This window comes from Elgaria multicarinata, chromosome 14 (genome assembly GCF_023053635.1).
Source record: "Elgaria multicarinata webbii isolate HBS135686 ecotype San Diego chromosome 14, rElgMul1.1.pri, whole genome shotgun sequence".
NCBI classification, from domain to species: domain Eukaryota; kingdom Metazoa; phylum Chordata; class Lepidosauria; order Squamata; family Anguidae; genus Elgaria; species Elgaria multicarinata.
The window spans coordinates 2,725,361-2,741,157 of record NC_086184.1 but is presented as its reverse complement, the minus strand read 5'-3'; the positions used below and the strand labels follow the sequence as shown (position 1 = coordinate 2,741,157).

Genomic DNA, 15,797 nt, shown 5'->3' with positions numbered 1-15,797 from the left:
GGCCAGAACTTGCTGTTGACTGCCAAGTTGCCAGCTTCTCGCGAGATTCCCGAAAGGGAGGAAGGTTTGTGTGAGGCTGAGCGATCAGGAATGGGGAATTACACACCTCCCAAACACACAGGAAGCAGCCTTACACTTGAGTCAGGCTCTTTGCTCCTTCTCATTCACTACCGGTGTTTAGCGTGGAAACAGGCCAGTGCAGGCAGACGTGGTCGTGGTGTATACCATTATGCATTGGGTGGGGGGAGAGGGGGGATGAGGAGAAGTTTTTCTCCCTCTCTCCCTTAATACTAGGGCCCAACAGGGTCATGTCCCCATGAAGCTGAACGGTGGGAGATTCAGGACAGATCACAGGAAGGAAGTCTTCACATGGCGCATAGTTAAACTATGGAACTCACTACCACCGGATGTGGTGATGGTGGCCACCAATTTGGATGGCTTTAAAAGGGGGTTGGATAAATTCCTGGAAGAGGAGAAGCCTATCAATGGCTCCTGCTGACTTTCAGTGGCTCCTAATGATTGTGTGCTACCCAGAAAGAGGAAGAAGGGACAATTTATGAATGCGCTGAGCACCAGGACGCCAACAAAAAAAATGGCGCCACTGTTGCCACCAGTAACTCCACCCTCCAGAAAAGAGAAAGAAGGCGGAGAAGAAGAAGGCAAGTGGGCTCTTTACTCTGCTGCAGTCCACTCAAGGCATGAGTGTCATGGCAGCCTCTCTTTATGCTGCCCTCTTCCCCGTGGAAGGTGACCCATTGCCAGTCGCCTTCCACCAGGCACTTGGAAGGCCCCCGAGTGCCGTATTGACATCGCTCCATTTGAAAAAGTCAGAGTAAATCCCTGGCGTTTTCGAATTGCAGCATCACGGGGAAGGTCTGTGTCTAACGCACATGTTCTGAAAGTACTGGACAGGCCCTTGAATTGTTTCAGGGCGTTTTAAAATCCTAACTGTTAAAAAAAAAAAAAGGAAATATACATTTGCTAAGGTTCCCCCTCGCGTGGTATTTTGCTTGGTTGGTTGGTTGGTTGATTTATTTATTTATTACATTTCTATACCGCCCAATAGCCGGAACTCTCTGGGCGGTTCACAAAAATTAAAGGGTTTCCAACCCTTTCTCATAACGTAGCCCAGAATGGCTAACAACCCATATTAAACAAAACACACTCCATAAATAACACTAATATCATGATTCTAAAATCACAAAATATATAGGAAAATTTCAATAAATAATGTAGAGGCAACCATTAAATTGAGCATGATCTGAATGTCTAGTTTTTATCCTTTGCAAAACCACAAGGAACACTATGTTGGTCTGCTAGGGTTTTAGAGTCCTACGTGCTCTGGTCTTTCCTTCCTTCCTTCCTTCCTAAGGAGGTATTCCCCCTTGGAAACTCCATTCACACATCTTAATTCAAGATGGGGGTGCACTAGATCTTAAGTCCTGGAATCTGTTTTGAATTCCAAAACATTGCCCTGGAATGCACAGAACAACAGAGAGTGCCTTGAGCACATGCAGAGTGCCCTACCCCACTCTCAGTTGAGGTAGGCCCAAAGAGGCATGAGAGTTGTGGGTTCTAGGGCGAGAGAATTCACTCCCAAACAGGACTTGGAAGGGTCAGCCGCCCTCCAAAAGACCCTGCCTGGGCGCTGTTGATATGCCTTCCGAGCGTGAAATGTTGCATTTTGCCCGGCTGGGCTTTCTTGGCTGCTTTCGCTTGAGCTCATCTTTTTTGGCCTGCCTCCATTCATGCAAAAGCCCGAGGGATTTATCTTCACTTTCTCTCTTCTTCCCTCCCTCCCACCCTTCCTCCCATTGGATTGTGCTCTGATTTCTTGAGAAAATAGACACCGGGGAAGAGATCAGCCTGGAAGCCAAGAAACACACATTCTCTCTCTGTCTTTCTCTCTCTTTCTCTGTGTGCATGTCTGCTGCACCTGCCCTTCACAGCCCTTCACGCCACTCTCTAGGAGAGGGATTAGAGTTGTGGGGTGCCCCTCCTGGCCATCCACCCCTCCTCGCCCTCAAGAGCAGGCAGAAGAAAACCAGGCATTGATCGGAAGACCGCGAGCTCCCCAAAGCTTGCTAAAAGCGACGCAGTCCCCCAGAACGACAAAGAGTCTTGTGGCACCGTAAAAACTAGGGAGGTCAGAAATTTATGAGATGCCGAAAGAGGACCTGGCTTGACTGATGGGGGAAGAAGGAGAGGTTGACAGTCCTCAGCACCCTCTTCCTCTCACTCTTCCTGCTGCCTCCTTCCATTCTGCCTCCTTCCTGACCCGCGTTCTACCCATAGCCCTGCCTGTCCCATATCCCAGATGATTTCAGAGGGTCCTGGTTTTCTATTTATTTATTTATTTATTTATTTATTTGTTGCATTTTTATACTGACCAATCGCCGAAGCTCTCTGAGTGGTTCACAAAAATTAAAAACCATTCAAAGTATAAAACAAACAGTATAAAAGCATAATATGAAATACAATATAAAAACACAACCAGGATAAAACTGAGCAGCAATGCAGAAATGAATACAGATTTAAAATACAAATTTAAAACTGCAAAGTTAAAATTAAGTTGCTAGACTGTTAACATGCTGAGAAAAATCAAGAGGTCGTCACCTGGCATCTAAAAGAGTATAGTGTAGGTGCCAGGTGAACCTCTTTGGGGAGCTCGTTCCAGAGCTGGGGTGCCACAGCAGAGAAGGCCCTGCTGTTGTAGCTACGTCAGCAGTTCTTAATTGGACCGGTGGGCACACTTTAAAAGAAAGGAGGAGGAGGGCTTTCTCCACTGTGGCACCCCGGTTGTGGAATGAGCTCCCTAGAGAGGTCCGCCTGGTGCCTACACTGTACTCCTTTCGTCGCCAGCTGAAGACCTTTTTATTCTCTCAGTATTTTAACACTTAATTTTAACTTAAATTTAAATTTCACTGTTCAAACTCTGTACTTTAATTTTATATCAATTTTGCTGCGCGGTTTTTATCCTGGTTGTGCTTTTTATACTGTAGTTTGTAATTGTGCTTTTAACTTGTTGGTTGTTTTATTGTGGTTTTAATTTTTGTGAACCGCCCAGAGAGCTTCGGCTATTGGGCAGTATAGAAATGTAATAAATAAATAAATGAATAAATAAATAAATAAATAAATAATAAAGGAAAAGCTTGTTCTCTGCTGAGTAACATGAATGAAGGATTGTTCTCCTCATATACAGAGTGCCCTGCTTTCTTATCCTCAGCCCATAACAAAATATACCTGATTGAGAGCAGGGCTTCCTGCTGGCACACTGGAAGTTAAAGGAGGAGAACTCCCAGTAAGATGTTACCAAGTGCCAGAGGGATGGTGGCAACAGCACACCAGCAAACCACATCCTTTCAGCTGTCCTTACAAAGATGGACATCTCGAGGCTAGCTGCAAAGTCCTCCACAGTTTGGCTGGCGGAATAGGGCTTTCTCAGTGGTGGCCCCACACCACTGACCCTCCCTCTCCAGGGAGATCGTAGAATCATAGAATAGCAGAGTTGGAAGGGGCCTACAAGGCCATCGAGTCCAACCCCCTGTTCAATGCAGGAATCCACCCTAAAGCACACCTGACAGTGGTTGTCCAGTTGTCTCTTGAAGGCCTCTAGTGTGGGAGAGCCCACAACCTCCATTGTCGCACTGCTCTAACAGTCAGGAAGTTTTTCCTGATGTCCAGCCAGAATCTGGCTTCCTTTAACTTGAGCCCGTTATTCCGTGTCCTGCACTCTGGGAGGATCGAGGAGAGATCCTGGCCCTCCTCTGTGTGACAACCTTTTAAGTATTTGAAGAGTGCTATCATGTCTCCCCTCAATCTTCTCTTCTCCAGGCTAAGCATGCCCGGTTCTTTCAGTCTCTCTTCATAGGGCTTTGTTTCCAGACCCCTGATCATCCTGGTTGCCCTCCTCTGGACACGCTCCGGCTTGTCTGCGTGTGGCCTCCTCACTGCTGGCTTTTAAAAGCAAATGAACCTGAAGACACATTTATGCTAGCCCACATTTGGTGCTTGAAAATCATTCGCTGCTGTGTGTATGTGTGTGCTTAATTGTAATTTGTGTGTTCATGTTTTTGTGATATTGTGAGAGCGGTTCACCCCAAAGGGCAGGTTAAAAATCTTCTAAATGATCGTGTTGGTCTCGATGGGCCCTTCTTGGCCCTGCTCCAATGGGGCTCTTTGTTGCAGTCTTCCCATTTTAAAATAGAACCTCTCGCTCAGAGCCCCAGTTACCTCTGAGCCCAGTTGCTGGGGAGTGGCCGTGGGAGAGGGCGGTGGCCTTCGAGCCCTTCTTGCGGGCTGACCGGAGGCAGCTGGTTAGCTGTTGTAAAGAACGGGGCACCGAACGCGATGCGTCTTTGGGCCTGATCCGCCGAGGGCCTTCCTTTGGAAAGCTGAACGCTGTCGTCAGCAAAGTTCACATGCGCAAGGCCGGCTTGGGAACTGGAAACGTTGCCTGGGCCGCCCGGAGTGTCGACTCTCCCGAGCGACCGTCTCCCCTCTCCTCTGATAAGCCTCCGTGTGCGCTGGAACCTTTGCCTCCCTATCCATCCCGGTGCGTTTGATGTGTTTTGGTGAAACGAGCAATCTGATTTCAAGGCCTTGTTTCCCACGCAGGAAGTCGGACCTGGACTCCGGCCAAATCGCCTCCCTCCCGTGCCTCCCTCCCTCTCTCCCCAAGAACACCTCGCTGCGGGGCTTTGGGCGGGGGGGGGACGACCCTTTTCTCCACTTTCCGACGGACAAAGAAGGGGCGCTGGGAATCTCTATTTAGCATCCATCGGAGTATTGCTTAGCTGCCATCTTATCTGCACGCTGAAAGATGAAGGTGCAGCTAAAGCATTTTAGGCCGGTCTTCCTGGCCGATTTACATGTTATCTAAGCCATTAAACTGAGAAGCTTATCAGACCCATCAAGGCCATTACAGCTCAAAGCTGCCTCAACCGAGGGTCCTAATGAAGCAAAATAGAGACTCCCTTTTGGATGGAGGAATGCCAATGCGCTTTGATCTCCCCGTCTTCTCCCACCCCACCCCACCCCACCCCCAGGCATGCTTATGGCAACTCCATGCAGAGTAACCGGAGGAGGGATAAAGCTGTGTCCACCCAGCAAAAAAACCACACACCTGGGTTCACGGGGTGGCTTCAGAAAGACGGAATAGAGAGCATTGTTGCCGCAGAAACAATTTCTCTTTCCGTTTGTTTTTGATGGCTTGCTTGGTATTTATTTATTTATTTATTTATTTATTTATTTATTTATTTATATACCACCCAACAACTGAAGGTACAGCATAAAATATAAATGATGGAAGCTTAAAACCACAATTTAAAGTACAACCAGAATAAAACCAAGCAGCAATGCAGAGATTTAAAATATAGTTTTAAAACAGCAGAGCTAAAAAAAAACCTAGGATGCTAAAATGCTGGGAAAATAAAAACAACTTCACCAGATGCTGAAAGGAGTACAGCATGAACCTCTCTAGGGAGCTCATTCCACAGCCGGGGTGCCACAGCAGAAAAGGCCCTCTTCCTGGTAGCCACCTGCCTCGCTTCCTTTGGCAGGGGCTCATAGAAAAGGACCTGTGAGCCCCAGCCGAAAGGACATAGGAACCTAGGAAGCTGCCTACGACTGGGTCAAACCCTTCATCCATCACGGAATAACAGGTTCAAGTTAAAGGAAGCCAGATTCCAGCTGGACATCAGGAAAAACTTCCTGACTGTTAGAGCAGTACGACAATGGAACCAGTGACCTAGGGAGGTGGTGGGCTCTCCCACACTAGAGGCCTTCAAGAGGCAGCTGGACAACCATCTGTCGGGGATGCTTTAGGGTGGATCCCTGCATTGAGCAGGGGGTTGGACTCGATGGCCTTGTAGGCCCCTTCCAACTCTGCTATTCTATGATTCTATGATTCTAGCCCAGTATTGTCAACACTGACTGGCAGCAGCGTCTCTGCAGGGTTTCAGGTAGCCGTTTTTCCAGCCCTATCTGGAGATGCCGGGGATCAAACTTGGGACTTTCAGAAGCAGGGGCCCTTCTGTCACTGAGCCACGGCGTCTCCTTAAAGGAAGTATTCTGTGTAACACAAAAGCTCATCTGGTCGAATCGTAGAAAGGTAGCTAATTCTCAACCTTGCAAATGCTAGAAGAGTAACTAAGCTTGTCTATAGGATGGGAACGGCTGTAGCTCAGCGGTAGACCCCCCGTTTTGCACACAGAAGGTCCTGGGTTCAATCTCTAGGATTTCCAGGTAGGTCTGGAAAAACTCCTGCCTTGTTATATAGCGCTGTAACAAATAGCTATTGCAGAAATGTGATGCATCATAAGAGCCTTGATGCTGGATCAAACCAAGGGTCCATCTAGTCCCGCACTGTTCACACTGTGGCCAGCCAGGGACCCACAAGCAGGACACAGGTGCAACAGCACCCTCCCACCCATGTTCCCCAGCAACTGGTGTACATAGGCTTACTGCCTCTGATAACTGGAGCTATCAAGACTAGTACCCACTGCTAGCCTTCTCCTCCTCCAGGAATCCATCCAGCTCCCTTTTAAAGCCATCCAAAATGGTGGCCTTCACAGCATCTTGTGGTAGTGAGTTCCACAGCTCAAGGGAAGTTTTAAAAAAACTGATTTTTTTTATGCAAGGTGGCATGATTTTATTTCATCTGCAAATTGGGGAGATGTGCAGCGAGGTCTATCAAAGCTTTTCCTCAGGTCCTGGGACAGAAACGAAATACAATTTGCAGTTACCAAGAACCACAAGGAGAATCTCCCTGCAGCCAATGGATCCCACCAATTTTTTGCATGGTGACTAAAAGCGGACAACAGCAACAACAACACGTTAAATCTACTACCCACTGTCAATTGCTAGGCTTAAACTAGTTATGGCTGTAATTGTTGCAAACCGCCCAGAGAGCCTCAGTTATTGGGCAGTACGGGCATGCAATAAATAAATAAGTAAAGCAGCAATTTCTGCAGCCAAAACTCTCCCCATGGCCTGAATTCGATCCCAGCGGAAGCTGGTTTCAGGCAGCTGGCTCCGGTCGACTCAGCCTTCCATCCTCCCGAGGTCGGTAAAATGAGTACCCAGCTAGCTGGGGGAAAGGTAATAACGGCCGGGGAAGGCAACGGCAAACCACCCCGCTATAAGGCCTACCAAGAAAACGTCAGCAAAAGCTGGCGTCCCTCCAAGAGTCAGCAATGACTCAGTGCTTGCGTGAGAGGTTCCTTTCCTTTCCAAATAATCAGGAGAAGTGTTGATAGGAGTTGCAGGACCATCCTCATCATGCCGTTTCTGTGGTTTTTAATAAAGGGGGTCTGGAGGCGGAACCCACCTGCTTTTCAGGAGGGCCCCTCACCGACTAAGCAGGCCTTAGGAAGTTTCTGTATGTTCTCCGTCCGTTCGTTCGGCTTCCGCAACCTTTCCCTTCCTTCTTTTCAGATGAGCTGGAGCTGATAACTTCTGAGGGCGGGAGCAAGGTGCGTGCCCGGCAGAGCCTGCCCGAGGGATTATCCTGGGGCCCGTACCAGGGCAACATCCACAGCGAGCCTGGTTCCCCGGGACACGGCGAGACGGTAAGGATCGTAACCTATAAAGTAGGTAAGCTGGCAGAAGTGATGCGGAAGGACCCCTTCCTCGGCTGAAAGGGTCGCGGTTTCCTCATGAAGAGCTTTGCTTGAGGGCAGTTTCATCCCATTCTCCCTCCTTCCGTGACGCAAGAGGACGGGGGTTTCCCTGGCTCACCTCTTTGCAACACAAACAACCCTTTGAGGTAGGTCAAGTTAAAAGGGGAGCTTTGTAACTGAGTGGGATTTTGAACCCAGGTCTTGCTGCTCTCGAATCTCACTGTCTTGACTGCTGCACCACATGGGCTCAAAATGCACAGGGTGACACTCCTAGCCTGACCATCATTGAAGACTTCCTTAAGATGCAATCCCATGTATGTTTAGACAGAAAAAAGCCTGCAGATCCCAGCGTGCCCCAGCCAGCCATGCTGGGAGTTATAGGCCTTTTTCCCTGCCCAAACATACATAGGATTACATCTTCAGCACACTTTTGTGACAATTAGTTCTGCTTCCTCCTGCTTTTAATAATCTCTGTCCATTGCGTGTAGGGAAGGACCGATGGGTCTATTTTCAGTCTGCGAAATTTTGCATCGGCTCCCTCAGAAGTCTGTTCTGTCCCGTTTCTGCATTAATCTGAGATGTTCTTAAAAATCCACATGGAAACGCGTTTGCATTTCATATGTGTGTTTATCATAAAATAATAGGCATTTTTAATAGACGTGTTGGTCTGTGGTTCGTGCCAAAAGCTACAGCGCAAAATTCGGAGAAGTTCAAAATCGGAAGGAGAATTCCGTTCTGATCCTCGCCTTCATTTGGGTGGTGTGAATCAGAGCGTGTTCAGAGGAGGGCAACCAGGATGATCAGGGGTCTGGAAACAAAGCCCTATGAAGAGAGACTGAAAGAGCTGGGCATGTTTAGCCTGGAGAAGATAAGATTGAGGGGAGACATGAGAGCACACTTAAAAGGTTGTCACACAGAGGAGGGCCAGGATCTCTTCTCGATCCTCCCAGAGTGCAGGACACGGAATAACGGGCTGAAGTGACAGTAAGCCAGATTCCAGCTGGACATCAGGAAAAACTTCCTGACTGTTAGAGCAGTACGACAATGGAATCAGTTACCTAGGGAGATTGTGGGCTCTCCCACACTAGAGGCCTTCAAGAGGCAGCTGGACAACCATCTGTCAGGGATGCTTTAGGGTGGATTCCTGCATTGAGCAGGGGGTTGGACTCGATGGCCTTGTAGGCCCCTTCCAACTCTGCTATTCTATGATTCTATGACTTCCCAATGTCGATGACTTACCTAGCATATTTTAGGCACTTCTGCAAATAACAGGAAGTGGCAACGCCTGTGCTTTATCCCATTTCTCCTTCTCCTTCATGCTCGCAAAGAGCATAATTTTTAGCACAAACCGGGCCACAGTGTGGTGCTTGACCGTGCACGAAGTGGCCCACCAGTGGGAAGTCATGTTCTCCTTTACGGCTAATCCCATTAGTACATCGCATGGCAGGGTGATATCCCGTCAGCATCAGGTTCTTAAAAGCTCGCTGCTGTACGGACCGGCGACACATTTTTCAAATCCCGGCTGGAAAGTCTTACCTGCTGGGCTTAATTTCTGCCTCCGCAGCTGTCTGTCATTCTACATTGAGGCTGCCAACATTATTCTTATTCATCGGTGAACTGGCGTCTGGGGTGAGCAGAGAGGTAGCCAAGTTGCAGATGAAACCAAATTATTCCGGCTGGCAAAAAAAACAAGCTAACGGTGAAACGGGATCTCTCCAAACCAGGGTGTCGAATCTCTTTCAACTCAAGGACTGAATTCAGTTTCGGAGGGGTACTCAAGGCCTTCATCCTTGTGGTGGGCAAGGCCTAAGGTGAAAGAGGCGGGGGCAGAATGCCACCATATTTGTGCTTAAAGCTCATACTGCCAGCAACATTCAACCTTTTAGAATGGGGGGGGGGGGACTGTGTGAGAGCCAGGAAACCAACGAACGATTAGTAGTTGGGGAACAGGGTTGGAGTCAAGGAAAGGGGACATGACCATCTGGGGATTGGGACCCCAGGCCGCTGGATTGAGCACGCCAAGCAGGGTTCAACACACCTGCTCTTAACGCTGTGGTTGGGCAGCAAAATGGTAAATAGCGCTCATAGAATCATAGAATCATAGAATAGCAGAATTGGAAAGGGCCTACAAGGCCATCGAGTCCAATCCCCTGCTCAATGCAGGAATCCACCCTAAAGCATCCCTGACAGATGGTTGTCCAGCTGCCTCTTGAAGGCCTCCAGTGTGGGAGAGCCCACAACCTCCCTAGGTCACTGGTTCCATTGTCGCACTGCTCTAACAGTCAGGAAGTTTTTCCTGATGTCCAGCCGGAATCTGGCTTCCTTTAACTTGAGTCCATTGTTCCTTGTCCTGCACTCTGGGAGGATCGAGAAGAGATCCTGGCCCTCCTCTGTGTGACAACCTTTTAAGTATTTGAAGAGTGCTATCATGTCTCCCCTCCATCTTCTCTTCCCCAGGCTAAACATGCCCAGTTCTTTCAGTCTCTCTTCATAGGGCTTTGTTTCCAGACCCCTGATCATCCTGGTCGCCCTCCTCTGAACACGCTCCAGCTTGTCTGTGTCCTTCTTGAATTGTGGAGCCCAGAACTGGACGCAATACTCTAGATGCGGCCTAACCAGGGCCGAATAGAGAAGAATCAGTACCTCACGTGATTCAGTGTCAGTAAGGTCAAGTGCATTGGAACCAAAACTTTGCCCTGATTTCATGTGTGCACTAATAGAAGCCAAAGTGGTGGTGACGGACCAAGAGAAAGGTCTTGGACTCATGGCGGAGAGCTCACTAAAAACTCAGCCATCCACCAAATGTGTGGTGAAATAGGCAAAATCCACCTTTGCGATGCATTAGGAAAGGAGTTGAAAATAAAACCCCTACTATTATAATCATGCCTTGATATAAATCTAAGGAGCATCGGCATTTGGAATAGCGTGTACTGTTCTGGTCAACCCATAAGGAGAGCCGTGCTGGATCAGACCAAGGGTCCGTCTAGTCCACCATTCAGTTCACACGGTATCTGACCGAAGGCCACAAGCAGGACACAAGTCCCACATCCTCTTCCCACTTTGCATGCCGAAGGACCACATGCAACTTCCAAATTAAGGGTGCTGGGAAAGAATCGTTTCTGTCTGAGGCTTTGGAGAAGAAGTACTGCAAGGGAGCGTAGGCAGCGGTAGGTTGAGTTGGACCAATGCTCTCACACGGGAGAGGATAGCTTCTTCTGCTCTCCTTATGTAAGTTCAACTTCTTTTTGTTCCCAGTCGGTCTTCTACTGCAGGGGTGTTGAACCTCAGGCCCGTGGGCCAAATTCCAGTTCTCTGGGATTCCCCCAGGTCCACTCCTTTTTCTCCAACCACTGATCATTTGGAAGTTACCTGCCTCTTCCATAGAATCATAGAATAGCAGAGTTGGAAGGGGCCTACAAGGCCATCGAGTCCAACCCCCTGCTCAATGCAGGAATCCACCCTAAAGCATCCCTGACAGATGGTTGTCCAGCTGCCTCTTGAAGGCCTCTAGCGTGGGAGAGCCCACAACCTCCCTAGGTCACTGATTCCATTCTCGTACTGCTCTAACAGTCAGGAAGTTTTTCCTGATGTCCAGCTGGAATCTGGCTTCCATTAACTTGAGCCCGTTATTCCGTGTCCTGCACTCTGGGAGGATCGAGAAGAGATCCTGGCCCTCCTCTGTGAGACAACCTTTTAAGTATTTGAAGAGGGCTATCATGTCTCCCCTCAATCTTCTCTTCTCCAGGCTAAACATGCCCAGTTCTTTCAGTCTCTCTTCATAGGGCTTTGTTTCCAGACCCCTGATCATCCTGGTTGCCCTCCTCTGAACACGTTCCAGCTTGTCTGCGTCCTTCTTGAATTGCGGAGCCCAGAACTGGACACAGTTCTTTTCCCACCCCCAAAAGTTGCAATGCCTTCCCTAAGGCTTCATTAGTGGCGTTAAGAGCTTGAAGCTAAAGTGTTTTTGTTGTTTTGTCCGGCCTGCTTTGCTTTTGCTCCCCACCCACCGCAGGAATGCAGCCCCCAAGAGTTTCCCTGAAATTGACTTTATCCCTGCTGTGTTGCATCACCCTTGCGAAAGCATGCCAGGAAGTGGGCACATGACCCCGGCTCCCCATCTCCCCCCCCCATTCCCCAGGATTCTCCCTCCCTTCTTTCAGTCAGCAGCCTTTCCAATCTTTAGCCGGCCAGTTCTTGCCACAAGAGTCGAAGGCAATCGAAATCAAGATATTATTGAAGAGAAAGGGGATTTGGGGGTGAATCTCTCCCCCACCCTCTCTCCCTTTGTACACCACGTTCTTGTCTGATTCCAATAAAAATATTGCAAAATCTCTTGAAAGAAATGATAAGAATAATATAGCAACTCGTCCGCCGCCGAAAAGTGCTACGGACATGATTTATAACTAGGCGCAAAGAGTTCTGAAACGCCCTGGAATTCAGAAAAGCAGTGGAGAAGAACCACTCCGCCTCCTCCCACAAGAGAACTCGAGGCCCTGGGGAAGAGAGGGTCACAAACACACCCACACCGGTCTCCTCTCTTTGCCCCCCAAGAAGAAGATGGGATGAGCCGGGGGAGGCAGGGTCATGGGCTCTGGCCCTGGGCGGTTCGCTCCAAGACACATTTTGGGGTGGGGGCTTTTAGCTCAGGTCCGGCTGTCTACTTGAACAGGGTGCTTTGGCCGCTAGAGTAACCTCTGCTCCCCCGAGTGCTGTCCGAAGGAACCTTGGCCTAGGCAAGGTCCGGTCTCCTCCAGTGGGGAAAGGAAGGGAAGGAAAGGAGGCGTTGTGTGGGTCGGGGCGGGCAGGCGGCCTGTCGGGAACTCTTCCAACTCTTTATTGTGCTTGCGTAGAATATGGGGACAGAAACTCTCGGCCTCTTGTCTCCCTTTACGCGCTCTCTCTCTCTCTCTTTCTCTTTTGTGTCTCTCAACGCGAGCCTCCCCGTTTATCTTTTTGCCGAATTAAATCCTTGATTAACCCTTATCTTGCCAGTTTAGTGGCTATCTCTCCTGTGGCGCCGTATGTCCAGACAACCGGTACAGGATGATTGATTTCTTAAAGATATGCCGCTGCTTTTTTCTGATACTTCATTTATTGTCTAAATATTTTTGCTCCCATTTCAGCAGCTTCTCTTATCAAGCTGTGTTGATGATTCCCAGTCCTACCTCCTCCTCCTCCTCCTCCTCCTCCTCTCTCTCTCTCTCTTTCCACACCCCCCCCCACTTTTCTCTCGATTGCCCCTTTCCTGCCATTTCTATCTCTTGCCCAGAGAGTGGAGGGAAGGATCGCTGTGTTCCAACACAGCATGTGATTGCTGGGTCTTTCTTGTTCAGAGTGTGGGGAGGCAGAAGGGATGCAGAGGAAAGGCTGGGGGCAGGCAGCATGTGGCAAACCGTGTCTCCCGGCTCCATCCTTCCTTCATTGCCTGGGCTGCTAGAAGGGCCCGGCACATGACGCCCATGGGCAAAACATGCTGGGAACACAGGAAGGTGCCTTTTACCAGTTCATGTGATTTGTCCGTCTGGTCTGGTAATGTTTGCACACTGAGAGCCAATGTGGTGTAGTGGCTAAAGTGTTGGACTGGGAATAGGGAGATCTGGGTTCTAGTCCCCACTCGGCCATGGAAACCCACTGGGTGACTTTGGGCCAGTCACAGACTCTCAGCCCAGCCTACCTCACAAGGTTGTTGTTGTGAGGATAAAATGGAGAGGAGGAGGATTATGTACACCGCCTTGGATTCCTTGGAGGAAAAAAGGCAGGATATAAATGCAATAAATGTTAATAATAATTGATGGTGGCTCTCTAGGGGCTACAGAGAAATCTTCACAGAGAGATCTTCTCCATGACTTAGTTTTTGATCCTAGGACCTTCTGCGTGCAAAAGAGGGGCTCTTCCTTGAAGCTATAAGTCCTTCCCTTTGGTTTTGGGACTTAAACCCGAATCGGTACATCCCGAATCAGTGGCCGAGGCGACAGGTTGTCCAGCCAGTCAGAATTCTGCCTGTAGCCCAGTTAACCTTTCTGGCCAAGGAGAGCACAGCAGGGGATCCATCAAACCAGTGAGGAAGATTCTTAGGAGCCAATACCTATTGATCCAGCAGATAGACTACAGCTCCCGTAATCCATGACCATTGGCTGGGGCTGATGGGAGTTGTAGTCTGAAACATTTGGAGGGCCACAGGTTGCCTTCCCCTGGGCTACAATAAGGAAGGTGATGCTCCCGAAGTCCTAGAAAGGCTTCCAGTTCCGTCTCGCTCCCTGGCCTGGACAATTCTGCTCCAGACCTTTGGGGAAGTCCTCCTTTTCTTGGCTGTCCTTTGAGGGGGGGCCACTCTGTCCTTGCGTTGGTCTTCTCCAAGGATGATTATTATTATTATTATTATTATTATTATTATTATTATTATTATTTATATAGCACCATCAATGTACATGGTGCTGTACAGAGTAAAACAGTAAATAGCAAGACTCTGCCGCATAGGCTTACAATCTAATAGGAGCCATGCTGGATGATCTACAAGTGGGCGGGGTGACTCTCTTCCAGCCTGAAGGTGGGATTCCATTTCGGAGAAGCTCTTAGTGGCGGGCAGCACCCAAAATACCACCCTATTTTAACTTGAAAGTTCTGACTGCCAGGAACTGCGCCATCATAGAGGCACTTCAACCTTTTAGAACTGGGGAGGGCGGAACTGCGCAACAGCCAGCAGACAACCAGTGGTTGCAGGAAAGGGAGTCACAGTGGTCACAAGGGAAGGGAGTTTGACCCTCTAGAAAACCCCAGAGGGGTGGACTTGGCCAGTGGGGCTGAAGTTCTACACCTCTAACCTACAACAAGGGCTTCCCTGGGCTACCTGTTGTGTCAAGGTTGCCTCCTCCTGTGGTCCAGTGGAATTCTCTGCCACTGGATAGAACGATGACCGCGAGTTTAGAAGGGAGGATTAGACCAGCAGATGGAGAGGTCTATCAATGGCGATTGGCCAAGGCGGACATGGGGCTTCAACGGTAGGGTACGACTGCCTTTCAGTTGCCGCAGGGCGACAGCAAGCAATGACCGTTGCCTCCACAGCCTGGTTGTCGTGAGCAGGCTGTGCCACTGGCTGGCCACCGTGGGAATTTGGGGAGCTGCACTAGGTGGACCTTTGGCCTAATCCAGCGCTTTTTATGTTCCTATGGCAGCCATCGCTGGGCAGCAGGCAGAGCCCAATGGCCACGATCCGCCATGCCAGTACCTCCCCATCCAAATGCACCTCCATAGGGGGGAGGCAGGAGAAATCCATGTTTCAACGGCGACGTCTCCAGCTTCCTGCTAAGCCAAGAGACACAGTGCGCTGCCGTTTGGGACCTAACCCTTTGCAACCTCACCTCTCTTTCCCCCAGTGCCGCCTCTTTCTCCCCACCCCACACACCCCGTTCCTTGAACCATCCCGGGGGTTAATGATTAACCGGCATGGCGGTTCCCCCTTCCCATGTTTGGCGGGGGGGGGGGGTCAGGCCCGGGCTGCCCCAGATAAAACGTCCAAAGCGGATGTTGCTCAGATACAGTTTCCGATGGTTATCGGGGCCGCTGCAGATCCGAGACACTGACCTCTTTGTTAAGGGGAGAACAAGGAGGGTTCTCAGCATCGCCTTGCTGCCCCGGCCCCCGCTACCCCCAGAGGGGCTGGCATGGAAATGGTCTGGAGAGCAAAGGAAGCCACACCTTGGTTGCCAGTGTGTGTCTGTCACGGCTCCTTTTATGCTCCCAACCGGCGTTGTGGGCAGGACAAGAAAGGTGGGCAGACTGTGTGGGAAACGTGGCGGGCCAGGAGACGGACCTGGGCGGGTGTCGCGTGGAGTCGCTTTTAAGAGACACGGCAGGGGAGAAGGGGCAGCGCTTGGATTCGGGGATCGCTTCAGGAACCCGGTCGTGGCTGCTTTGGAGCCGTGGTGCAGCACGAACTGCTGCCAATGTGGCACTCTTAGTTATTTAGCACCATCCGTGTGGTGTTCCGGCTACACGAGGACAGGCCCCTGCCCTGAGGAAGTTACAATCTAGAACTGGAGAGAGGGGAGACGACAGAGGAAGGGAAGTGGACGCAGGGGTGAACTAGGAAGGTCATAGAATTTTTCCTGATGTCCAGCTGGAATCTGGCTTCCTTTAACTTGAGCCCGTTATTCCGTGTCCTGCACTCTGGGAGGA

At 49.8% G+C, this 15,797-nt stretch overlaps 1 protein-coding gene across 1 annotated transcript in view; it reads left to right on the top strand.

Moving 5' to 3' along the window:
- ZFPM1 (zinc finger protein, FOG family member 1) overlaps nucleotides 1–15,797 on the top strand; it is a 129,033-nt gene that overhangs the window by 91,382 nt on the left and 21,854 nt on the right. Inside the window, exon 4 of the mRNA XM_063141289.1 lies at nucleotides 7,438–7,571. Coding sequence (XP_062997359.1) covers nucleotides 7,438–7,571 — 134 coding nt within the window. The remainder of the gene's footprint in view (nucleotides 1–7,437; nucleotides 7,572–15,797) is intronic.